At 45.0% G+C, this 26,057-nt stretch overlaps 1 protein-coding gene across 3 annotated transcripts; it reads left to right on the forward strand.

Annotated features, from left to right (window-relative positions):
- Nucleotides 1-27: 27 nt before the first annotated feature.
- MFS18 (major facilitator superfamily transporter 18) lies at nucleotides 28-25,716 on the forward strand. 3 transcript variants are annotated; one of them, XM_084584696.1, is made up of 13 exons: nucleotides 29-209; nucleotides 2,182-2,308; nucleotides 3,619-3,820; nucleotides 4,948-5,047; nucleotides 9,800-9,873; nucleotides 11,895-12,057; nucleotides 13,497-13,593; nucleotides 18,443-18,530; nucleotides 18,952-18,986; nucleotides 21,318-21,486; nucleotides 23,285-23,314; nucleotides 23,750-23,906; nucleotides 25,497-25,716. In XM_084584696.1, coding segments are annotated over exons 1-13 (1,302 nt in total). In that variant the 5' UTR covers nucleotides 29-150; the 3' UTR covers nucleotides 25,498-25,716. The 3 variants fall into 3 exon arrangements, with proteins under 3 accessions (XP_084440823.1, XP_084440822.1, XP_084440824.1); XM_084584698.1 differs by having other exon boundaries at nucleotides 44-209; nucleotides 3,619-3,705; XM_084584697.1 differs by lacking the exon at nucleotides 23,285-23,314 and having other exon boundaries at nucleotides 28-209.
- Nucleotides 25,717-26,057: the final 341 nt, after the last annotated feature.

A 26,057-nucleotide genomic window follows, 5' to 3' on the forward strand; every position in this document is an offset into this window, starting at 1 on the left:
CGCCCACAGCGATGTGCGGTATTCGTTCACAGGTGGCGGTTCCGGTCTTCTAAGATGGCGCTGCCGATGAAGAAGAAAAGCATCCCATTCTAATTTTCTAGTCAACTTTCAGAGCATTTTATTTACTGTTTGATCGCATTTATCGGCACCATGACCATGTACCCGAACAGCTACGTCGCCTTGGAATTACACAGCAACTACTGGTCTCAGTAAGTACCATGTAACAGTGTGTCACTCTGCTGCTTTTCTCAATTCACCGGCTTTAGAACTCGGCGACTGTCGCCGATGTTCGTGCTGTCAACTCGGCGTTTACAACGAGCGTTTCTTGCGATTGGTTGTGCAAATCGTCCACAGAAGCATCAGATAAGGCATTTTCTAGCTTCTTTTTTAGATTTTCTGGCAGCGTTGTTCGAAATCTAAACGTTTAGCGAATGCCTGTTTGTTTCCACATTCGTTTTCATCCATTGTTCTCACTTGAAACGGAACCCTTTCTTTATTTTTCGTTCAGCTTGCTTTGCGACTCGTGTACAGTCGTATTAAGCGCCTGGAAGTAATTCATTTTCATTTCAGCCATCAATATGCCATGCTTCGCAAATCAATCGATTGCCGTGCTTCGCTGAGCTTTTTTATCCTTCGGCGAAACCGAAACTAGGTTTCCAGTGCACGTTGTTATTGTCGGGTTGTTGATGTGAATGCCTACATGAATGCTCCCAGGGCCCGTATTCCAAATTTGCGTCGTTATCAAAGTGTCGCTATCCCAGCGACACTTCGATAATGACGCAAACTTTGAATACGGGCCCTGTTCTCATACTATCCAACACATGCGTTTCACCAATCGGACATGTGTTTGAGCTACTCATTTGGGACAAGGCCAGAGAAGGTGTCCTTAGCACCCGTAGTCTTGGTCAAAAATATACATACAGCCCAAGGGGTTTGCATCTAAGCTTTGTAATGGAGCTCTTAGAAGCGCTCCCGGAATGCCGAAGCTCGAAGAGGATGAGAGCAGTAGTTCTGGTCTGCGTGAATGCCTTAGCTGAAGATGCTCAACAAGCCGCGTTAACAAGGCTGCAAAAAGCATGCCGACCCTTGGACCGTATATTTTTGACAAAGACTGGACGTGTGCCTGTGAATTAATTCCTATCTCAGCTATTCTTTAGCCAATAGCATATGAGCGAAGTCTGTTAAGAGTGTTACCCACCCAACATCCGTGTGATTATATTATCTGGCATACCGGGCAAGTGGAAGACGAAGCTTTGGTCGGACTGACGAAGACGACGTTGAGTGTGTAGTTAAGGCTGAAGTGCTGCCCATCGAGTCTGGAAGAGTGTTACCCCCTACTGTGTGATTTCCACACGTAACAATAGATGTCGCATTCAAATTGTCGCCTGTTTAAACTTTCAACATATGAGTCCTGGACTACATGTAATACCTCTGTCATACAAACACTTTCGATCCTCAGTAAGTTGTTTTTCGATTCAAAAATAAACTTTCAACTTCAACTTCAACTTCGACTTACTGAGCTCGATCTGCATTTTTCTCAATGCAGATGGAGGTTGTTACACGGTAACTTTCAAGTGCAATCGAGCCCGAGCCTGCTTGGCTAAAAGCTGCTTCTTCAAGCACTCTTAAGTTTTCAAGCACATTCGAGAATTGGCTTCGCCACCCTCGACGTTACCCAAGGCACATGAAGGAAATTTCTCGATAGTCATTCAAAACGGCTGTGTAGCTCCGAATGCTTCAATCCTTCTTGAAAACCTCGATGCAGATTGAGTTCAATGAGGATCGGAAGTTTTTGTGTGACAAAGGTATAACTTTCATCATGATGCAAGGCAAAGCAGCAGTTGTGATTTGTCGATGCATCTTGTGGACTATACAGCCTTGAAAATTTAATGTTTCACAAGATGCAAACCCGGCAGTAGCTTCTTTTGTCACTGTGAACTAATGCAGTCCAGTTCTTCTCTCTACTCACACTCTAGGTGGAATGCAGTTAGATTGATGTGTTGTGATGCCTCGCTCTCAAGGCAGCTTTTACTCATCTAGCTGCTACGTTGAGCAGTGATGTTCCGACATTACAGTTTATCTGTTACCATCATTCCCATCTTATCCTTTAAAAATAAGCAGGTTCTGCTTGCTGAAGCTGAAAAGCACGTGTTTTTTTCTGCATTTCTCCCATGTATGCAGCCGCCAAAAGCTTCAATGGATGTCGATGCTCTTCATGGGCTGCATGTACTTGTATGCGGCACGAATGGCCATGCCCATCACAGTCACCAAGATAAGCACCGAGTACGGCTGGACCAAAACCACCTCGGTGAGCAGTGGACGATGATAATAGATACAAGATCTTGTGACCCTTTCAGTGCAAGATGTGTACAGTGTCATCTGAAGAATGAGTTATAATATCCCAAAACATTGCGACTGTTCTGCACTTATTGGTGAAAAATGTTAATTGTGTGCACGTCTTTTTTTTGCCTTGGCATTTGCTTTACTTGCTTTCTATATATGAGGCTTGGCTACCCTATAATGCGTCTACTCAACATGAAGTGCCACAATAAAATTTTTTGATATGTCAAATCATCAGGAATCAAAATGTTGATGGGGGGGCCTGAGCACTTATCTCGAAGTCATTGTTATGAAAAAAAAATAGTGTTAAACAGTTCTAGTATTTTCTTTCATGACAGCGTACTGTGCTGATATGAGTCCTTGTTTTACAGCATTATCCTTAGAGACACTGGCCCACTTTTCAGTGTTCTTCTTTAGCTACTGTGGAGTTTCAGAGAGAGGCTTTTGCAAAAGTTTACCAGGTTTGTTTGTGATGCTTTTTTTTTCTATTTTTAAACAGGCATATTTACAGTACCGAGATTTAAATGAATGGAATGGAAGATGAGGTTGTCAAACATATTGCATAGCCCTCTGACATTGCATTCCGCATAGCATGAAGCAGTGTTTTTTAAATGGGGGTCCGCAGACACCGGAAGGTCTGCGAGATGGCTTTCGGGGTCTGCAAAACCCACGCCCACAAAAAAAGAGAAAGGTCGCACGATAGCTCTGGCCTGGCTAGTCACAGGTTTGCACAGTTAGAAGCACAAAGGTTCAAAGCTAACTTTAGTTTCTCAAAGTGAAACGAAGGCGGGAGGCGTGCAAAAATGGAAAGCGCATGCGACAGTTGGGGAGAGCATCTACACCGTTTTCCGTGACAGCATTAGAGAAACCTGAGCACTGGCTGCATGTACTGCCGGACAAGTCTGCATCTGCAGTGAAAACCATCTCAGATGTCCAACGAGCAAGCGGAGTCGTGCTGGGATTAGTGGAATCTTTTTTTAGTGACATGCATTCCCGTGCCGATACCTCGCCTCTTCCTCATGTCCTTGTAGCCATGGTATGCTGGTTTATGTGCAAGGCCAATTTCTGCTTGCTGCAATCCCAATTTCACGACTTCCTCCTAGAGCTGCGGCAGTAGTCCGCACATAATCTACCACACATAGTCCCTCCCCCCCACCCCCCCTTCCCCATTGGTCTCAAGGATTCCTCGACACATCCATGGCTGAGAGCCGCTGCCATAAATTATGTTGTCATTCCTTCAATACTTTGACAGGTTCGTCATCATTGCCGCCCATGCAGGGGACGGTGCTATGCTGCTTCTTCTGGGGCTATGCGCTCACCCAGGTGCTGGGCGGCTACCTGGGCGACATGTGGGGTGGCGACAAGGTAATGCTGGCTGCTGCACTGGGCTGGTCCCTGCTCACCCTGTACACGCCTGAGTGCGTGGCATGGAGCCGGGGGGCGCTGCTGCTCAACCGCATCCTGTTGGGCGCCTTCCAAGGTGGGGGCTAGCACGGCGAGGGATGCACCCTGTTTCCAGTGTGACTACTAATCTTAGCAGTCGGATACAGGCTTAGTGTGTAACAGCAATGGCAAAATGCTGCCAGACTTTGTGCGTGTCTTTATGTAGATTCAGTCAAGTACACATTACAGATATGATGTGGAGGGTTAGCGCAAGCCCTGTACTCAGCTTGATCACTGGGGTACCACATCCTGGAAGTCACGTACCAAAACGGAAATGAAGTAAACGAATGAATTCATGTCTGCCCTAAGGTTAAGTGGTGATTAAGGTGGCTAAGGTGCTTGACTGCTGAAACCAAGGACGCTGGATCGAATCCCAGCCACGGCGGCTGCTTTTCGATGGAGGTGAAAACAAGGCGCCCGTGTGCTGTGCGATGTTGGAGCACTTTAAAGAACCCCTGGTTGTCTAAATTACCGGAGCCCTCCACTGCAGCGTCCCTCATAGCCCGGGTCAGTTTAGGACGTTAAAGGGCCCATGAAAAGCTATTTATTTACTGACACTAGGAAACACACATGAGCAGCTGGTATCTCATCAATTCTCTCTGCAATGCAGAAACATTTAAGCTGGCTCCGTTAACGCTGATCATATATGGGCAATCAAAAATGATCCTTCTCCTCTCCCCCTCAACTCCGCCCACATCGGCACGCAAGAAAACAAAGAAAGCAAGTTGTGACGGCACCACAACCTGTTCGGCCCGCATATCTTAAGAGTGCCCAATGAGTGGGCGTGCCCAGCAAGACCATAATGTCGTCAGAGAGGGAGCACGCAGGGAGGTGTCACCCTAAGCAGTTTCAAGTGGTCGCCAGGAGCACTTTTTAAAAATTGTGCTTAACACTCCCATCGTTTAAATTTGACTCAAATACTCACAGTGGCCACCTCTGTGCGTTCCTTTCATTAAGGTATTACCGCCAGTACCATTTCAGAGGCCCTCTTTAAGCCCCATAAAACCAAACCAGTCAAGTGTGCTCAAGTGCATGGCCATAGGTTTCTGTTAAACCCGATCAATGGCCCACAATTTGTGCACCACATTTGTGTTGGCAGTTTCATGCAGTTTCAGCTTCAAGCTATTCCCTTTTAAAACAATTGTGTGCTTCCCTTGGTGCTAGGGCTTCACTTCCCGGCCATGTCGAGTGTCATTGTGAGCCAGCTGAGGCAGCAGGACCGCACATTCTTCACCAGCGTCGTGGCTGCGGGGCCGTCGTGTGGGTGAGCAACAACCGGCTTCCTCTCTGAACTGCTGGCTCTGTATTGCTCATCACATGTACAAGAGCGAAAACAGTACAGCACAAATCATTAACCAATATTGGGACTGTGTTGGCAATGTCTGGCCCGATATAGGACCAGTGTATTGTCACCACATTGCCAATATACTGCAACAATATTGGACCAATGCCTTGTGCTACCTGAGCAGAGGTTTGTGTAACCAACTAGCCCGCGTGTAGATTTGACTTTCTCTCATTTTCTAGCGTTCAGTGCACGCTATACATTCATTATAAGGTAGAGCGGTGAGGATTGCCTCAAAAAATGAAATATTGCCAAATAAAGTAATGCTCGACACTTTCTTCACTCTGAATAGCTCAGAGGTACTATTATCAAATTTTCTCATTTGTGAAACCAAACCACTTTTTCTTGATGAATGTCTACCGTCTCATGTCCGGTGTAACCTAGATGTGAATTTCGTTATGTTTCTGCAGAAAATTCGGCATCAGCACCAGCACTCTCATTGTCATTGTTGTCGTAGTGAGTGAAAAATCATGAGAATGCCTCCGAGAAGTGGTAGCTAGCAAGCGACATCGCCAGGAAACGATTAGTCTTCACGGTCTGTGGTGTCACAAGACCACATGACACATGACATGAGAGCACACGGCATGGCGAAGTTGGCAGGAGATGCCAACTTGGGGCCAGCTTCTTTGAGATCAGAGGTTGAGATAAGAATTGAATCTGGGACACTTGGATGCGGAGTCAAACACACTGCCCTTGTACCTTGCAGCCATGTTAGGCTTAATTTAGTTTGAATAGCGCCTTATATATCTGTCAGGTGGCATTGCACGTAATGTGACATCTTACAAATATGTACTAATGAATGTGTTTGAAATAACAGAAGCACGTATCAAAGGATTAGTTACTAAGAAAGTAGAAATGTGCATTTAATAATAATAATAATAATAATGGTTTACAGGAAAGGAAAGGCGCAGTATCTGTCGCACTTGTTCTGTGGACACCTCAACTGCACAGTAAGAGAAGGGAGGAAGGTGGGAGTCAAAGCGAAAGAGAGAGAGAGAGGGGTGCCCTAGTGGAGGGCTCTCGAGTAATTTCGACCACCTGGGGGTCCTTAATGTGCACTGACATCGCACAGCACACGGACGCCACTTCATTTCGCCTCCATCGAAACAGGTCAGGATCGAACCCGGGTACTTCGGCACAGTAGTTGGCCGTCTTACCACTGCACAACCGCGGCGGGGACGAAGGAAAATCTGCAAGAGAAACCAGAAGCGGAAGTTGTCAACGCTTCCATGGCATACCCTTTAAAGGCAGAGCTTAAATGTTCCCCCAAATATTTTCTTGCGGTTTCTTTCTCTGAAAGGTGCAACAAGAGAAACAGAACAGTTTTCACAATTTTCTTGAGAAATATAACAGAGTTGAAAGTGATGGATAGAGGCTCTGGCACTGGAGGGCGTTTTCAGTAAGAGACAAGTGTTGTGGTTTGCATCTCATTTCTCGAAAACTTGATCACTTCAGTTGCACTTTTTAGGCCTCATGAGTGCTTTTGGTCTGATGCGACGAACATTGCAAAGATCAGCGCCTACGCTCACACATGTTGTCTTGTGATCGTTGGAAGCTTAGACACAATATTTCATATACGAAAAATGCAGTCCTGAGGTGTTGAATGCGTTAGGGCCACTGTCAAATCTTGGTTTCCTTGACTATATGATGAGCATCTTTCCGTACAAAAAAAAAAAGATAAAAAGGAAAGAGCCCCACACTAAGCGGCACAGGACTACCGAAGAAATACGATACCGCATTTATTGGCCATTTTTACATTTCGTTAGTTTCAACAGGGGACGTTATTCAGTGCTTGTGAATGTAAGTACATTCGTGCCTCGTTAATATGGACACTTTGGTTTCCGACCAAAATTGTCCATAAAGCGAGTCATCCATAATAACGAGTCATGAATAAAAACAAAAAGGGCTTTATTGAGAAAAAGGAATTGTAATTAACGACTACTTTTGTACAAATTGGTGTGCACTGGACTCAAAATTTCACAGAGCACCGGCAATTTTGAGTGCATTATACTTGTCATTGTTGTCTTCGAAAAATTGTAGTGCAGTCTGAAGCGACTCGCTTACCATAACGCCCGTGATGTTGGGCTTTGTGTTGGTCGAACTTTCGAGCACGAACTCCTCACTGGCCGATGAATCAGCGTCTGATTCTCTACTCACCGCCACTTCCAAAATGGCCTCTTCACTGAGCAAAGTAGCCGCTAAGTAGCGGCTTGAGATTCTCCTGAGGCGAGGAAACAGCTGAGCTGTCGATACTAGTCCCTCGCGGCTTGGATTGAATGAGATGGCTTTTGCCGCTTGTATTCACATATTTCTTGGCGCCTACGTTCAGCTCTGTTCTTTTGCGTTTAACTCCCGCCATGACAAAAGCCAGACTCAAGTTGAGGGTTACAGGCTCCTGATGCTTTGCACTTTTTTGCCTAGTTAACCTTTCAGCCTTTCCGTTCTTCTGATTCTTTCTTTTTTTGCCTTGCACTGTTTCTGTAAGGAAGCAAGGAAGTCAAGTTGGCAAGCTGCTATGCAGAGGGCTATCGAACATCCCATCTTCTTGGCGCCGTTTTTATGTCTTCCTATAAAACAAACACTGCAAGCTGAAGTATAGTTAGAACGACGACTAGCCGACTACGAAGAGCTCAGACCTTGTCAAGGCCGCATCGTTGACTCAAAGCGAAGCCGACATGTGCAAAGTTTGGCAGTTAGGCAGCGCAACAGGGACGAAAACCAGGAGCATGAGAGGGAAGCGCTTCCAAGACGGGACGCCCGGTCCCGGTTGCGTGTTCGTACGTCGCCTTTCTTTTGTCGCTCTATTTTGTGAGTGTGTCTTAACTCTCACCGAAAAGCGTTAACGGCTTCATGGTACACACATTGCACTTTGGGAAAGAAAACTTCAGTTCTCACCGCCACTGTAGACACTTGTCTTTCTGTCTGTCATTTCTTCCTTACGCTTTTACCGGCCTCTCTGTTCACGTTCAGCAGAATTTATTGCAACCACATGTTGCTGTTTTCCCGACTGCAGCGGCACTTCCGCTGCACCCAGAAATCTCCTGGTTCCCACCTTTCGGGGTCTTTCTTACGCTGACCCTCGGTTTGCTGCGCACATTCCTCTCCGCTCTTGCGCCCCCCCCCCCCCCCTTCCCCTCCTTAAACAGCGACACGCCCGCTTTGGTTCTTTCCAACCCCACAGGACTCGTTCAGGCATCCCGCCGTATCGGCTATCGCGTCGATTCGCGATCGGCGCGCCCTTCTTTAACTTGCGTTTGGACTCCTCTGCTTTTTTTTCAAGCACTGTCCATAATAACGAGACAAGAATACATGGGCCCAAGCGGGGCGCATGCATTCTTCCCCTGTCCATTGTCCAGACAGCGAGTTTCCATATTAACGAGGCATAAATACATTGAAAAGGTTTCGTCCCCAGAAAAACTGTCCATAATTCGGGTCGTCCATATTAACGGGGCACGACTGTAGTACCTAGAAAGTTAAGTAAGGTCAACAACGTTTGGGTAAAGCGAAAGTAGCACAGCATTACTACTCATCGTAGGTTATTAAGTACCGTAGTCCGCACTATGAGGCGCATGAAAAAACCTTTTGACATCCAGTTCTAAAATTGGAAGTAAAGTTATTTGAAGTGTTTTTATTGCTGATTGAACAGAATCTTCACTTGCAGTTTAGAAAAACGAATGTATACATACCTGTGTTCTTGCGAACACGCATACGGGTTAAGCAAGCTCCCGACTCATCCCACAGGCATCCGTTTCAGCAAGCTGAATAAAGCATGTTCTTGTTCGTAAAGTTAACTTGCGCATTTGACAGAACAGGGTGATGACGAACAGGAGTAATTTTACTACTGTTCCTGCAGTTGTCCAAGTTCTCTGGAGTCAAGTGGCTCAAGAGAAAATATGAGGCGCCCCACCGGAGTGGCGCAGCGGCTACGGCGCTCGACTACTCTGCCCAAGGATGCGGGATCACATCCCTGCCTCGGCGGCTGCCTTTTGATGGCAGCGAAAAGCTAGGTGCCCATGTGCTGTGCGACGTCAGTGCAGGTTAAAAAACTGCAGGTGGTCAAAATTTCCGGAGCCCTCTACTACGGCGTTTCTCATAGCCCGAGTCTCATTCGGACGTTAAACCCTACAAACTACAAAAAAAAAAAAAAATGAGGTGCATTTCAAACTTTATTCGCATCAAAGTGCAGGAGAAGCCACTTTGCGCACTATGCTCTTTTGCGTACTAACAACTGGCTATTTTACTTGTAGAACTATAAAACCCCCGTTGCAGTTTAGTAGTGGTTAAGACACTCGTTTACTGGGCCCAAAGGATGCGGGCCGTAGCAGCCGCTTTTCAGCGGAGACGAAAAGCAAGCCGCCCGTGTGCTGTGCGTTGTCAGTGCACGCTAAAGAACCCCAGGTGGTCGAAATTTCCGGAGCCCTCCACCACGGCGTTTCTCATAGCCCGAGTTTCTTTGGGACATTAAACTCCGTAAACCAGCCAACCAACCAGAACTATAGAACCTGAGAACATCAAATGTCTGGCTTCCCTGCCTGTCTCCCTTTCCCAGTTTAATTTAACAGTCAGTTAAGTCGTATATTTAACTGTAAAATTTCAGCTGTAGTAGGCTACAAAATTATGAAATATAATGCCCTTGGAGAAGTGTTCTCATCCGCTTGATGACCACCCTTGCAGATTGCTCCTGATTGGTAGCTTTGGATCTCTACTGATGACTTCTCACGGCTGGCCCTCCGTGTTCAAAGCCACTGGTGAGTGCTGATACATTGTATCGAAGACAATTCACTTTCCTGCTGAGTTTGATATGCTGCATTCGTTTAGGGCTAGTTTAAACTTTAATATTGAAGCTAGTTTTAATTTAAAGCTTCAACTTAATTGGCTGAACAGCGAGCAGTGTTTTTAGGTACTGAATATTCAGCTTGGTACTAAGCTACGGTTCTTGTTGTGATCTCGTAATGAACCTAGTCAGCACTGCAGATGGATAGCTGAAGTAAAAAAATGCAGTTCCTTAGCTGAATCTATACTCAAAGACAGCTTTCCATAGCCATGCAGCCAAGGCTATGGGGGCGGAACTTTTCTCAGTGTTACTACGCCAAGTAGTTCAGGCATAGCTGACCTCAGTTAGTTTCAGTCCTGCCTTTACATTTAATTAATCATTTTTTAGCAGCCATCTACGCAGAAATGTGTTCGATACACTGCGGAAGGCTTTTGTACAAGAACTGGAATTCGTGACTAATCAGCAGCTCACATGACTTACGTAGTCAAAACAGGCGGATACAAAAATGGTACAGAAACTGGTGGGGAAACGCAGCAGACGCCGCCCACAAATGGCTCACAGAATTCCCGACAGGTCGCAAAGTCATTGAAATGCGCACAACGTATAGCATTAACATTATTGCTACACTGATTAGTATTGCAGTATAACCTTGATGTAATAATAACATGATTAATTCCTTAAGGTTATAATATCCCAGAGCATGATTCATGAAATTTCTCGAGGCACTATATTCTGCTGCGCAGTGAGCTGGTGTAGCTTGCGTAGTTGGCTCTGTAGATTTGACTGCATGACCGCAGAGGTTGTCCCCAAAATGTAACACAGTTTGTACGACCAAGGGATCATGAAAAAATTGCAAACACATATGTTCATTTCTTAAAGAAAAACTAGTTTTCTCTGTTTTGAGATCCTAGATCAAGTCAAGTGCTATAACGAGCTACTAAAGTGCACGAGAAATACAGTTCAGAACAATGGTTGCAAATTGTATCTACCAATTCAAGCACGGCTTCTTGACTTGAAAGCAAAGATCTGTACAGATCTCTATTCTTGTTGATTTATTCGAAGTAATAGATTCTTTTTTTCCTCGTCACTCTGTACTTTTTTTCCCCTGCCATGCTTCACTTTGTTATATCCAAACGGCTGCAAATCTTCCCATTGCGGCCACATAGCAGTGTTTGGCTAAATGCTAAAGAGTAGTCACATACCAAGGCTACTCCACCTTGGGAAGCTCCCCAAAAAACATGACTAATTAATTACAATTTTACTTGTTAGTCGATTCGGTTAGTTCGAGCTGAACTAATAAAGGGACCGCTCTTGACTCATGGTGGTTCCAAATTCAATTCCTGGCATAGGATAACTTTCGCTTCAGAAACAAAGTTTCTGTGAAATCTGTACAACTTTTTTTTTGTCGCCACGTGTCTGTCTGTACGGATGCTTATGAGCTGTCACTCCCTTAGCTCAAGTTTACTCCACCCTTGGACTTTCTTCTGAGTCATCATCAACATCAGCTGTGCTATACCCTTTGCAGGGCAAATGCCCCTCCCGTATATCTTCAGTTAACCCATTCCTGTGCCAGCTGCATCCACATAATTGCCAAAAAATTCCTAGTCTCATCCCCGCACTTAGCTTTATGCTGTCCCCTGCTGCGCTTTTCTTCCCTTGGAATCCAGTTTGTTACCCTTTTCGACTATCAGTTATCCTCTCTTCGCACTACATGTCATGCCCATGCCCATTTCTTCTTCTTGGTGTCCACTAGAATGTCAGTAACATGAGTTATTTCTCTGAACCACCCTGCACGCTTCCTATTTCTTAACGTTACACCCACCATTTGCGTTCCGTAGCCCTCTGCATTGTCCTCAACTTAAGCAGAACCCTTTTCATTAGCCTCCACACTTCAGCCCCATAGGTGAGTATGTGTAAGATGCAACTTTTGTATATACTTTCCTCTTGAGGGAGGAGGCAACAGTACACGATGTTGAACGGTCGTACTGTCTGCAGGGATCCTGGGCATTGGCTGGTGCTTTGGCGTGGCCTTCTTGATGCACCACAGAAAAGTTGCCAGCCAGCCAACTGGTGCCACCAAGGCAGTCACCAAGGCACCGCTGGGTGGGACCACTCCCAAGGTGCCCTGGTTCGTTTACTTCCGGAGCCCCTCTTTCTGGTGGGTACTGTGCTCGCACATTTGTGTGCATGCATAATGATGCTGTTTGCATTGGTACTTGGGCCGGTTGTTAGTCAGACTCTTAGCATTGCATTAGAGAAAAACATAAAACCCCGCCGTGTGGTGGTTCAATGGTTAGGGCGCTCGACTGCTGCGCCCAGGGATGCAGGATCGAATCTTGGTTGCGGCGGCCAGCGAAAAGCGAGGCGCACGTTTGCTGCGTGATGTCAGCCCCGTAACTGGGCTCACCGCACATCTCCAGAGTTCGAAATCTTCTTGATAATATAAATCTCGCCTCACGTTTTTTCTAGCATACCTATAAATTCCAGTATTCCTTCCAGGAGCCCCAGTTACAGGGCGTAATTTCGTTCTCTCAACAGTAGGGTCTTCTTTCTCCTCACCAGTAGTCTCTTCAGCAAGTTAAAACAACTATTGCCAAGAGGTGCCTATGAACACAACCTAAAGGTTACACTTGCTTAAGGCAGGAAATGGTTACGGTGAAGGTAATTTCATAGTGTAGCTGTTGCCATACTGTCGCCTTCTTGCTCTGCTCACGGCTGGCATTGCGGCTATTAAGGATAAAAAACTCCACGTAATGCAACCTAAAGGGGAACACATCCCAGGAAATATGCAAAGAAATGAAGAAAAAAAATTGTGGGGATTTAAGCATGGCACGGCGAAAGCTGTGAGCGTTGCAGCGCATTTTTCTGCAGACACCTGGATTTAATGTTCTGCCGCCACAACATTCGAATGAACCTTCTGTCCTAGCAACTCGCTGTTGTCATTCGCCTCTACCAACTACTGAGTTGTCTGTCTTCTTCCTCTTATTTTTCTTCTTTTTCTTTTCCTCTTCTTTTCCTTTTTCTTTTTATTTTCTTCTTCGTCTTCCATGGTGCCATGCCAACGGCTTGAAAACCTACAGTAGCGTAGCTTTCGGTACAAAAAATTCCACTCACGGAATTCAAACACATGTTTTGAGTGCTAAGGTACGTAGCATTCATCCATCACGCCACAGAAGCAACGGAAATGGTGGGCTTTGAACGTGCTGTATTCGTTTCGACAATAGTCCCGCTATTTTTCGCCAGTTCGCGCTGCTCAGAGGACCCTACCACTGAGGGAACGGAATCACGCGGTTACGGGGCTTAGAAGCAAACCTCTTGAGCAGCATACTTTTGACAAAGACTGTACATTTCACTTGCATCCAAGTTTTGGTCACTATGGCCAGAACCTAACCTTAAGTCCTCATGCTCAGCAGCTCAGCATTGTACACGCAAAGGCTTGATGAAGGTCACGGCACTGTTGGTGCAGCATGTCATTTGCATTTCAAAGTGCATTTGTCGCAGAAGGGGAACAGAAACGATGGCTGAAAATGCTAAAACGAGGAACAACATACGAGATGCCTGTTACAGCGCCATTCTTGGGTGCGGTTGTGTTTGCAGGGTGATATTGCTGGCTCACTTCACAGAGAACAACTCGTACTTCATCCTCATCTCGTGGCTGCCCACATACTTTCACGAGCGCTTCCCAGATGCCAAGGCAAGTACCGTTTCTCAGCTTGTCACAAGCTCCCGCCTTTACGGTCAACAGAGGTGCGGGATCCCCTTTACTGTGGACACAGTTAACCCTTTAACCACCAATTTATTTTCCGAAAAACGTACCAAAATCACCAATTTTTTTAAGTGACCATACTTTTTTTCATGTAGATATGGTTCTGAAAATATGTTACTTCGATGGTTTGTGGTTAAAATTAGCACTAAAAGTTTTAAAAAAACTGTTCACGAGGGTGGCTTTCCCACAGTGCGTGTGCATTGTGAAATGACTCTTTTGAGCCTTCAATTAAGCACCAAAGGCACAAAATGCGTTTCTTATGGTCAACTTACTCCCTCTAGTGTTTAAAATAACAACCAATGCAATTGACGACCGTAACTCATCTTTCTAGATGGCAGCACCACAGTATCGGGCCGGACGAGTGTAACTTGTCATTGGTGATTTTGGTACAATCTGCCATGACGAGTACAGCTGGGGGTTGGCGGTTAAAGGGTTAAAAGTTAGGCCGGTCAACCTGTGAAGGTACATGTGTCGGTGTGTGATTGAGGAATAAATTCAAGAAAGTCGCTTTTTTTTCTTTCAAATAATTGATTATTTATAGCTAGTAGTCCAAATTACACTGCATAATAATAGAGTACAATAAAAAGATAGGTAAACACCACGACACGATAGTTATAAAGGACGACTCGGTAACTAACAACAGGAAAAAACGATAATGAAAAAACATATCGATAAAAGAAGATCATAAAATAACAAAGCAAATATTCCAGATATAGTAAGTAGGGGCAAGAGTTACACAGAAAACACAGCGTAAAATACTAAGACAGATCAAAGAAGAAGGGAGGAAGAAGATGAGGAGGAGGAAAGGCAGGGAGGTTAACCAGTAAAAGAAACTGGTTTGCTATCCTGCACTAGGGGAAGGGGGTGAGTGGATATAAAAGCGATGGGGAAGAGAGGGATGGGTGAAGCCGGTATAGTCACATCACAGCCATATCATGTCACATCACGTCACAGTCATATCACGTCACATCACAGCAAAATCACAGCCTATCGATCAGGCTCGTGGTTTTCATGAAGCGGAGCAGTGCATGGGAGGCCTTCACCGCCGACGATTGCCACGGCCAGGGACCTAGAATTTTGATTTCAGTCGGCACGGCAAAAACACTGTCTTTCCACACTGTATGTGGGGCACTCAAAAAATGTGCCCTATAGTCTCGTCACACACGCAGGTTGCACATGCAGGGCTATTCGCCATACTTGTCACAAGCGAATAAGAGTTTGTAAACGCTACACCAACCCACAGGTGGCACAGCAAAGTTTCTTCACATCGGGGTAGGCTGGGTGGAAGCCGGAGCTTCAGGTCAGGGTCAAGAGATTTTAAACAGGGGTTCGCAAAGTGGGCAAAATTACACAAGGCGAGCGTGTGCTCCCGCGCAAGTGCGCGAAGCCTGCCCGCTGTGTCTTTCCTGGAAAAGGGTACCAACACACAAGCGCTGTCTTGGTGGGTAGTTTGCGCGACCTTGTCCGCACGGAGATTGCCGCTATGCCATTGTGTCCTGGAAGCCATTGATAGATGATGTCATGTCCTTTATTGATGGCATAGTGATGAAGTTCTCGTATTTCCGCGACGAGTTACTCATGGGCTCCACGGCGAAGAGCCGCTTGTAAGGCTTGGAGGGCTGCTTTCGAACCTGTGACTGATATGCCTAATAGCTACACAAAGAGCGGTTAGCTCTGCGGCTGTCGAAGAAGTCCGGTGAATTGTTTTAACTTTTATTTCTGTAGTTCTTTCGGGGATGATCATGGAGCCTGAAGAACTCACGGCATTCACTGAGCCTTCGGTGTAGACGTGCAAGCGGTTACCATGGGGCTCATGGAAGTAGCGACTTGTTTTAGTTTTGTCAGTGATAGCCCTACCTTCTTCCTGATACCGGGTGTTGAAAGAAGTGCTCGGGGTTGATGCAGGCTCTATAGTGGAGAGGATGTTCTAGAGGCGGGTGTAAACTGAGACAGCAGAGTAGCCCGATGTGCATCAACGGTCTCTCTAAACGGTGTACGCGGCCTGGTGATAGGAAGACTGCCCAAATGACGAGAGGGAACCTGGGAGCGGGAGATGCGTCGGAAATGTGCCCTCAGGGCGTCAACTGTTCGGTAGGTAGCGACGGGATGCTCTTGGGCAATTAATACTGTAACAGCCGTAGAGGCACATTTTGGCAATCCCAGGCAGGTTTGCAGAGCTTGAGCTTGAACGCTCTGTGGAATTCTTAAGTTGGTTTTTCTGACATTTCCATTGCAAGTAAGCTGTACCAAAGGAATCCTATGAATAAGGCACTGTACAGCTGGAACATCGTCCGCACTGACACCCCCCATGACAAAGGTGAAAACAATATTCAATTAACCGACAGTTTCTGGCAAAAAGAAATTCTCGCGGCTTTCTTGTTTTAGATGAGGCATCGTAGTCACAGAGTTGATCGGTTGTGGTGGTTTTACAAGATGAGGAGAAACGATGAGTTGATTGCGGGCTCTGTGAAAAACAAGACACTTTCCTGGAGCGAGCAGCCGCAAGAGATTTCAAAGCACACTGCCGCAGACGTGCTGCAGTCTGCCTTTTTATAACCTTGGCTGGTTGTACTGCAGCCCATCGTCAAGGACGTGCCAGTCAGTCGCCGCCCCGGAGAGTCATGTCGAAGCATGCACGGGAGAGTGGGGAGATCCCGTAACTTCCGCTCTATATGTGAGGCAGCTTGTGACACACCTACACGCATCATTTAGCCCCTTTTAGCGCAATAGCGTTAAAAGTCCCCGTTCTCCAGGAAATCCAGAGATGCTGTTGCTGACGTCGTTATATGATAATCACGAGCATGCCTTCGGAAAGTCGTATAGTTGGCAAGCGACATGGCTGATATTGACTAGTCAGCGGGTTGTTGCAACGTCACGAAGCCACCTTGCACGTCCGACTTGCTAGGAGCTGCCAACTTGAGCATCTCCTTTGAGATGGAGAATGAAATGGAATTCGAACCCGCCACCTTTGGCACCAAGTCAGACGAGCTAGGCCTAGGTCACGCAGCTTGGTTGAAGAACTATAGACACCAAATTTTGATGGCATTTTTCGTCTTTTTAATGGTGCGTAAGTCATTCCTGTATATCGATCCACACTGCTATGTTGTGCCACAGCATACTAAAAGGACAGTCCATCCAGGGAGCAGGAATAGAAGACCTTTATTGGTGACCGGTCAGTGCTTTTTAACCCGTGGCCCGGGAGAGGGGGGGGGGGGAGATGGCGAGTGCTGCTCATGCGCTGTTCGAGCTGGGAACGCCCGTGCAAAGCCGGACGCGGCCACCGCCTCCTTATCTGGCTAGATACGATACAGTACACACGCTGTTTCGCCTACGACCACTAAATAATTTATAATTGAATTTTCTTTTCTCCCCAGTTTCGGTTTCGACAGCCAAGAGATGGCTGTGACGTCACAATCATGCTTTGATGCGCGGCATGAAAAAAAAGCTATATAATCGCTCATTCATCACTTGTAGTGACTCCTATTCTTGAGGCAGGCTGGCTTTATCACTGTCGTGAAATCAAACAACGCAGGAATGAATATATCGCTTAATTTTTATCCCTTGCGTGTCCTAGACTTGACTGCGACGTCACAGCCATCGCTCGGCTGTTGAAACCAAAACCAAAACAGGAGAGAAAGTAGTTAATTATAAATTATTTAGCAGTGTCCTAGGCATCATTACAAATGATAAAACACGAACCCAAAAATTAGGTGTCTATAGTCCTTTAAAGCTTGGCTTTGTATCTAAGCCGGGTGGTCTTCCACTGTGTCAATGAGTATGTGTGAAATAACAAGCACAGATGAAGGGACTTTGTGATTATAGTAGCACAGTGTATTTTCGCAGACGAGAATTCCAAGGGGAGGCCACAGAAGGGGGCTACTAACGTTACAGCATTATAGCCTGAAAGGTGGAGCTTAAGTTCCCTATATTTTTCTCTCTCTCTCTCTCTAAATGGTTTACATATTTACTCCTGGCCCATCTCAAGGTCCTGAACTAGCTACAATACAACGCCCAGTTAGGCTATACCTTGTTGTCAAGGGACAGTTTTGTCCGATCCATCTCCAATATGAAGAAAAATTGACTTTTTTTTTTCTATATCATCTTGTGATGGCCTCCCCTGTACTTGCTGTTCTGGAAAAAGAAATGTGAAGTGAGAGAAATTGAAGCTTTTTCTGAAAGAAAAAACATTTCAGTGATGGGGGGGTCGGTGTGTGTGTGTATGTGTGCATGTGTGTGATGCCGTTTGAATTCCCCCCAAAACACGTTGGACTGAAATGTATCGTTACTGCATTATATAGCAACGCTCCTGCTCTCAAGCTAGGGGCAGCATATCGACTGACTACTTGGGCCAAACGTTCTCAGCTTGGGTGTCAGTTTGTGAATTGACAGCCTTAGAGTGACAGCTAACTGGCAGGCTTACAGGCAGCCATAAGAGGCCAAATTACTGGTCAGCTTTTAATTAAGTAAGGATACAAATGTTAGGTACAGTATAATCTTGTTAATTCAAGACCACTTAATTGAAATCTTTTTGTTCATTCATTCAAACTGGTGCTGTGGTTCATTCAGGTATATAATTAAAAAATATCCCTTTATTTTTCGATTTATATGGGACGCTGACAACTAACTGCCGTGTATGTTCCTCGAATCGCACAGAAATACGAGAACACACAGGAAAAAAAATAATTTCTAGCCTAGTTCAGTGTTACTGTATGAGTGTGCATTGTTCAGTGTGGAACGTTGCCTTCTTGCAAAACTCTGCCCCGCCCCCTCGTTGCAGATGTGGGTATTCAACATGGTTCCCTGGATCATGATACCCCTCTGCAGCATTGGCGGAGGCACGGTGTCGGACCACTTCATCCGCCAAGGTGGGCTCCGAGTAGTCGTTCCAGATCGCATCACGTAATGTTCCTTCTTGGCGGCCTTATCACGTATTCACTGAACTCCAGTCGTACAAATGTAGTATTTCCGCTTTGTACCCTGTACGGTTGAATTGAGGGTCAGCTTTGTGCATTGTAGCAACTGAAGTCACCGTGTCACAGATTCATTACTGTTAGCCAGTTACTGGAGACCGCACTTGGTTAGTGATAATTAGACTCACATGCTGTATTGCGCAATACCATAGTCATCATCAGTAATAGCAGCGTCTTAAGTACGTCCGCTGCAAGGATCGCATCTCCCATATCGCTCCAATTAGCCACGCATGCATTGCTTGCCGACAAGAATGTGCAAACTCCCTTGTGTTTGTTTTCATGTTGTTCCTTTATTTTTTTTTTTTCCCTCGCTCAGGACAGCCTGTCGCAAGAGTACGAAAGCTGTCTGAGGTGAGTGCAAGGGGCGAATGTTGTGCAATTGTACTTAAAAAAACTTCACAATTTGTTGCTGTAGGAATAAACTAGAGTATGCGCTTTTGTTTGCCTGCGGAAAGACTGAACAAATGCAGTCGACCATACCAATGTCTCCTCTTCTGGCACAAATTATTCAGTGGGTGTACAGTTTTCACAGTAATCACAATTTCATATGGAGCATGCCCGAATTTCATCGAATTTTCAAGGAGCCATAACAGAGCTAATGTATAACCTGTAAAAAAAAAAAAAAAGAAAAGAAAAGAAAAAGAAAAAAAAAGCATTTTTTGTTTTGTATGCCTGTCCTGACGTCTTTCTACATAAGGTTTTCAGACTCTAGTGCATTTTTTTAATCCACGTTTCTTAATATTTCCCCATTATATAGATTGTGTAACCTGATAGCATTAAGGTTCTATTTACACACGTGAGTCCAGTGCCTGAATGGGAAATAGAGCACCAAGAACTAGCTAAAAACTAACTTCAAATTTAACTTGAAATCTCAAGCCTATTAGAGGCTTGAGAACTTCATGTAGAAGCAATGAGGGACTTGAAGAAACATTAGGCTTTCGTTAGCCGATGAAGTTAAAAATCATTTGCTTTTTAACCATAGCAGTTTCACACCATCATCTGATCGTCAAACTGATCCACAGTTAACGTGCCACAGTAGTTAGCATGATTAAAGACTGGAGGAAAACATCTAAAAAAAAAAAAAGTTTTATTTTTTTATTTTATTTACCAACATCCTTTACGGAAGGGAGTGGGGTACCAAGCAAAAATCAATAATTTAAACTGAAAACTGATTAAAAAGAGAAACTAATGCGTTTTTTTTTTTTTTTTTTTTTTTTTTTGTTTTTTGTTTTTTTTTACATTTGGACGACATGCAGCAGATCGAATATATGAAGGTATGTTTGATGTATGAAGATCAAACATGCGGACTGGTTTTGTGCTGGCATTTGAAATAAGGGCGTAATCACAGGTTATCCCCTTCGGGCGCCATTGAAATTTTCTGAGAGGAAAAAATGATTTTTTTCGCCATGCATGATCAGTAGGCCAGGCAGAATTCAAATATAGAAAATTGTGCAAAAATATTTATATTTTATTCGCATCCACATATGTGGACATGGCGCCTCAAAGCTGCTACGTGAATGAAAGCATTGCAACATTTTACTGATTGCAACTGATTATTAAGCATGAATAAATGTTTTCCTCTGAGAATACCTTGCGCCTTCAAGACTATGACACCTGCATGCAAATCAGCGAATTACGTACTGCTCTTGCACGAAATAACAAAGCGCCGTGGAAACAATTTCGGCATCAACACGCCGTGTCCACAATTGTGGACGCGAAACTCTGAAAGTCCACTGGGGCACCTTTACTATGTCTAAGATAATGAAATCTGATCTACATTCCCTTATTGATACATTCATTACAATAAATAGTATTATTAAGCATCGGTCGCTTTAGAAAGAGGCATGCAAAAGTAAGAGCTGCTGATTCGTCACGCCATGAAACGCTGCAACATCCAGCTTTACTTGCTGTTTGCAAACATATTTTGCTGTAGTAACAAGAGGTGGTGCCACATACTGAACAGGGCGAATCCAAATGTTACGGGCGCCAAATTCAAAAGCAGAAATTCGCACTCCGTGCAAAGATATAGTGAAATATAAAAGTAAGGTCTTTTCCTCAGTGCGCCAGAGCAATGCAGTGAAACTTGTAATGATGTCATTATTGCCAAATGTTTTCGTCACGGGTCATCCGATGCTTCATGAGCTATATATTTGGTGGTGTTGGTTCGTTTCTTCAAGCAAACTAGCGTCGCTACACATGACTTCATCGTAGCGGTCCCAACGTGGTGTACTGTAGAGAGGTCTGAACTCCTGTATAACCTTATTCGGTGATTCAACCGCTAGTCTAAAAAGACTTCGCATTCTTTACCTGCAAGTTTTACACATTTTGTACCCTTTAAGCTCGTCAAATTCTGAAACCTCTTCGGCTGCCGTTTAAGTGTCATTAGATCTCCATGCTAGCATCGGCAAAGGCGAGCGTCGGTCAGCTGGTCTGAGGCTAGCCATACCTGCCACATGGGGAATGAAAAAATTGGTGCAAACGATGGGTTCAGCTGAAGGGCAGCGGGGCAAGGGAAAAGGAAATGCTACAGATGAGCGTAGGGTTTGAAGAAATCAGGGCAACATGCAGGGGCAAGGGTGGAGATGGCTGTGGCCCTTAAGCGAGTCCCTGACCATCAAACAGTTGCCTGGGAACAACACAAACCCATGTCTGTACGCCTCATCCGGTGCATATCCGGTGCAGACCCTGTGCCAGCTGAGCAAGGCCCTGCTGCTGCCCCTGGTGCCCTGGTGCGGCTACTCGTGGGCCCTGCTCTGCATCTCGCTGGCCGTCGCCTGCTCGGGCTTCCACAACAGCGGCGTCTTCATCAACCCCCAGGACATCGCACCCTTGCACGCGGGCTCCGTCTTCGGTCAGTCCGCACCCCCCCCACACTTTTCCTGTAGGGTTTGCTCACGAGGCCCAATTTATTGATGCGAAAGCGTTACTTCGCTATTTTCACAGATTTCTGTCCACAGACTGTGACGGTGTCCGCAAAATCGTGTCCGCAGCAGTTCGGGTAATTGAGAAGTGGTAGAGGTTAATGAGTGGTGTCAGTCAATAGAGGCTGACGTAATGTTGCTGCAGAAAAAATAATTAGGCCAATAAGTTAACTAGAATAACTGGTTCACAGGAAAGGAAAAGCGCAATATCTGCCACACTTGTTCTGTGGACACCTGAACCACGCCATAAGGAAAGGGAGGAAGCTGAGAGTGAAAGCCGAAAGAGAGAAACGGGTGCCGTAGTGGATATGATGTCAAGAATGTGATGTCACGCAACCGGAAGTAGGGCCGAAAAAAGGGCATAGGAAGGGATTGACGCGCAATTTGAGTGCATTAAAGACAAAGGGGTAAACAAGAAGTGAATTAATGTGAAATAGAGGATGTGACGTCATACAACTGGAAGTAGAGCTCAAAAAAAAGGGCATAGGAAGGGATTGGCACACAATTTGAAAGTACCAAAGACTAAAATGGGCAAACAAGAAGTGAATTAAGCTACTAGAAGCAACCAGAAGCAGCCAACAGTAGCATCCGTGCTTTCGCATTACTGCAATGTAGATTCTGCAGTGCTCTTTAATTTTACTTGCCAGAAATGTGGGCGTGAGCACCTGTGTTTGCATAAATTTGCACTGTATAAACATAAGGCTCATTGCTTTTGCGTAAAACTCGCCCCAAATTCATGTACCTCGAACAAATTTCTTAGAAGCAGGGTCAAACCCAATTCCTTCTCCGAAATGTGATTTCTAGGGAACTTTTGCTTTCTAATACATGAAAGTTGCTAATATCTCTGTTCAAGGTATGCATATCTTCAATTGACTCACGATTTCAAGCTTTATTTAATGGTTATCATACCCATGGTGCAACCTAAGTTTAAGCGTAAGTTCAAGAAATGTGTTTTAGAATCCAGAGGTAAAAGCACAGCTTTTGACCAGATGTCCTATTGGCATCGTTGCGTCCAGAGCTATCCATTCCAACGTAACCTTGCCCAATGCCTGTTGTGCATTCAGTGTGGTTGGTTCGATGTTGGGTGTATTCTTACTGAGGACTCTGAGCGCATGATCTGGAGATGGTGATAAACATGGTGCAATAGTTGTAATTACCGAGAAAAAAAAAAGGAAAAAATAAAAGGGAGAAAAAGGAGAGGGAGAAAAAAAAGGAAAAGCTTTCAGCGGTATACTTGCCATTTGCATGCTGCCTAAAAAGTAGTGACCAGAAAGGAGGGCACTTTATGTGGCGCCCTAACATAAGCGCTCGTGGTAAATTTCTGTTTATTTTGAAGCGATGGTGGCCGAAGATTGTCCCAAAACATCTCAACTGTCAAACCTTGTGCTGAAAATAACCTGACTTACACCCGAGTCTCACCTCGCAAAACGGCGCGATTTTTTCCCCTTAGCTGTAGGAAAAATAAAAGCTCAAAATGCAAGGGCCCTATCTATGTATACTATATGTGCATAAAGTTCTTGTGCATAAAATTCTTCACTGTTAACTTTTACTGTTTTTTGCCGTTTATTTGATTGATTGATATGCATGCACGATGCTGACAAACATTTGCATGTGGTTTAGGGAAGCGTGTGTCACTTCCTGTCCCTCACATGTTACATATCCCTTTCCCAGTTTGCTTGCCGTTTGGTTGGCTGATGATTGATTGCATATCCCTTTCCACAAATACAGGCTTAATGAACACGATTGGAGCCATACCAGGTATGTGGATTTGCTTTGACCTCAGCTGCTTATTTGTGGATGCACGTTTTGTACGCCAGGGCAAATGCTCTCAGACCGGCGAGATCGTAGCGAATAATATGTAAACTGCTCTTTCTTCACCTAGTTTGTCTTTGAAACCATTTTTATCTTTTGCACTAACCACCGTGACTTCGCAAGTTGCTCTAGGAACACAAAATTATCGTTTTGCAGCACCATAGTTTAGCTCACTGGTTCGTATGTGTTTTCGTCACGACACATAGCTAAAGCAAGAGTGTTGTACCTTCGCTGCTTGCACAGGAAGCTTTCAGTCAAAGCTAGCACTCGTCGTTAAATGAAAGAGTAGCCGCAGTAAAGGTTGCTAAACTGGTAGACACTGATAATCACGGAGGGAGCTAGGGGACACGCCTTACGAACATTTCGCAAACAACGCCGCAGGTTTCCTGGGCGTCTACCTGGCGGGATACGTGGTGGACGTGACGCGAAGCTGGTCGCTTATCTTCTACCTGACGGCATTCCTCAACCTGCTGGGATGCGCAGCCTTCCTAGTCTTCGGCCGCGGTCAGCCTATTTTCGTTGGACAACCAAGCCTATGGTCTGGGTCACTCACTCCACTTCTTTCCTTCTACTCTCCCGAGTTACTGTGTCATCTGTACCGTGCAAATGTTGTCAAGCCTTGGCAAGGACGTCGATCTTGACAGCGGTGCGGTACATATGCTGACCATCATGGGCTTTTCGCACTTACCGAGGGAGGCCTTTTTATGTTCCTTTGATTGGTTGTCAGTGCAGCATTTATGGCACAACTCAGGTTCTAGTAGAATATGTTGAGTGCTCCTGCTGTTATTCGTGTCAATCAGCTTGATTGTGATTACCCGATTTGTAGATTTCATTGTGATATCACACTACTGGAAACTATAAGATAGCCAATTAAAATTAATGGCTGCGGTTCTTGCGGAGTGAGGAGTCACCCACGTATCAAGGGAGGGTGTAGACCATCATCAGTGGCTCAAATTAGTTAGCAGAGAATCTAGCTTCGATGCTTTGCGATGCACTCTAGCAGCACGAAAACAGTGACAAACAAAACTTGAAACGCCACCGAAAACCGGGCAGGCTGTTTAGCCGTGTCCGCCGTCCTGCAAACGGTTGGCCCACCACCGCTGCAGTCGGTGCATGTACCAAGAGAGAGAACGCTTTCTGTGCTCACTCACCACCACGACAGGCACAGTATATATTACTATATTACTGTGCTATAGTAATATATTACTATAGTAATATATATATTACTATAGTAATATAGTTAGTAATATAGTAATATAGTAATATATTACTATATTACTAACTATATTACACTATGATCCAACTGCACAGTCCATGAGGCCATAGAGGAACATTTCGGCAGCAGTGCCACCCATTGCAGTAGCTGCTTCGTCGCAGACGCTGAATAGGTGTTTTAATGGAGGCACCTTGAATTGAGAGCTTTGTGTTTGGGGATTCCTTGATGATGAGAGAGCACGTAGCATTGCGCACAGTGTTGGGGAAAAAAAAAATGAAGTGGGCGAATGCAGTTTAATAGTTCCAGCACACCAATATGCAACGGGAAGAATCTACAGTTACCGAAGAACCTGTGCAGGCAAAACAGGAGCTCTGCGTTTAATACGTTTGGTTTAGAGATATTTGAAGACGTGTGGAAAAAACGGTCACTTGGGCATAAGACGAGCCCAATTAATAACCAGAACTTGGCCAATTCCACAGTTCTTGTTTATTCACCGAAAAACAATGACCTGCACTAAAGACGTCTTGTTCTCGATTAGTTTGCTCGTCTCATGCGATTTGAGAAGTATGAAAAGGGCTCACTCGAAGAAGCGTCTGCCGCGTACCCTTTCATTTAATTTCATTACTTGTTAAGGATATCTCGCAAATGATAAATATGCCTTTCAGCGAATCTAAAACGTGTTGTCATTGGAACACCTGGCCATCGTAAAAACCGTGCACAATCACAATTGTTGTTGTTTAACGACACACACTTTTTGCCAATTTTGTGTACAATAACTGCTTTAGCATTCATTTTCGTAACCAGTTCCAATGTTTGTTTTTGGATACAGCCCCGCATTGTGTTAGAGACCAGGCTACAGGGAAATAGCTAAAAAAGAAAGAAAAAAATTTTTGTACATTTCTACTTTTTCAGACCCGTCACAGCTGCCGAAGATGGGAAAGCATCCACCATCACAAGAGTCTGGTCACCACCAAAGTACAAGCGTCTTTCAGTCTTCTCTTTTTTTGTTTTCCTGTTTTTTGGGCTCGACGACCGGAAGCATGTGCCCTATTGCCTGCTTCTGCAGCCTTATGTTGAGAAACTTTTAATTAAAAATGACAAACAAGTGGGGAGAAGTTGACTGCTTTGTTAAAGTCATTGCACAAAATACCATATTCTGCTTAGGTCTGTTATTGTTGTGTAAGTCAATGTGTTGGACTAGACAGCATATATAATCTGGGTATCATCCATAGAGTCCTGTGTGAAAAATAATGATTGGTTCAAAGGAAGGGAAAGACGCAGTATCTGTCACACTTGTTCTGTGGACACCTGAACAGCTTCACAAGGAAAGGGAGGAAGGTGGAAGTGGATAGAGAGCAAGAGGTGCTGCCCGCAGTGGAGGGCTATGGAGTAATTTCGACTGACCACCTGGGGATCTTAACAAGCACTGACATCACATAGCACACGGAAAGTGGTTCGCCTCATTCGAAACGC

Source organism: Amblyomma maculatum, chromosome 11 (genome assembly GCF_055883805.1).
Source record: "Amblyomma maculatum isolate TAMU_Amacu chromosome 11, ASM5588380v1, whole genome shotgun sequence".
Classification (NCBI taxonomy): domain Eukaryota; kingdom Metazoa; phylum Arthropoda; class Arachnida; order Ixodida; family Ixodidae; genus Amblyomma; species Amblyomma maculatum.

Bases quoted from the DNA above. Each gene is read 5' to 3' on its own strand.
- MFS18 (XM_084584696.1), top strand. From the start codon at position 151: ATGACCATGTACCCGAACAGCTACGTCGCCTTGGAATTACACAGCAAC. The intron at 2,309-3,618 runs GTGAGCAGTGGA...CCGCCCATGCAG, and splicing joins GCTGGACCAAAACCACCTCG to GGGACGGTGCTATGCTGCTT. The intron at 3,821-4,947 runs GTGGGGGCTAGC...CCTTGGTGCTAG, and splicing joins CCTGTTGGGCGCCTTCCAAG to GGCTTCACTTCCCGGCCATG.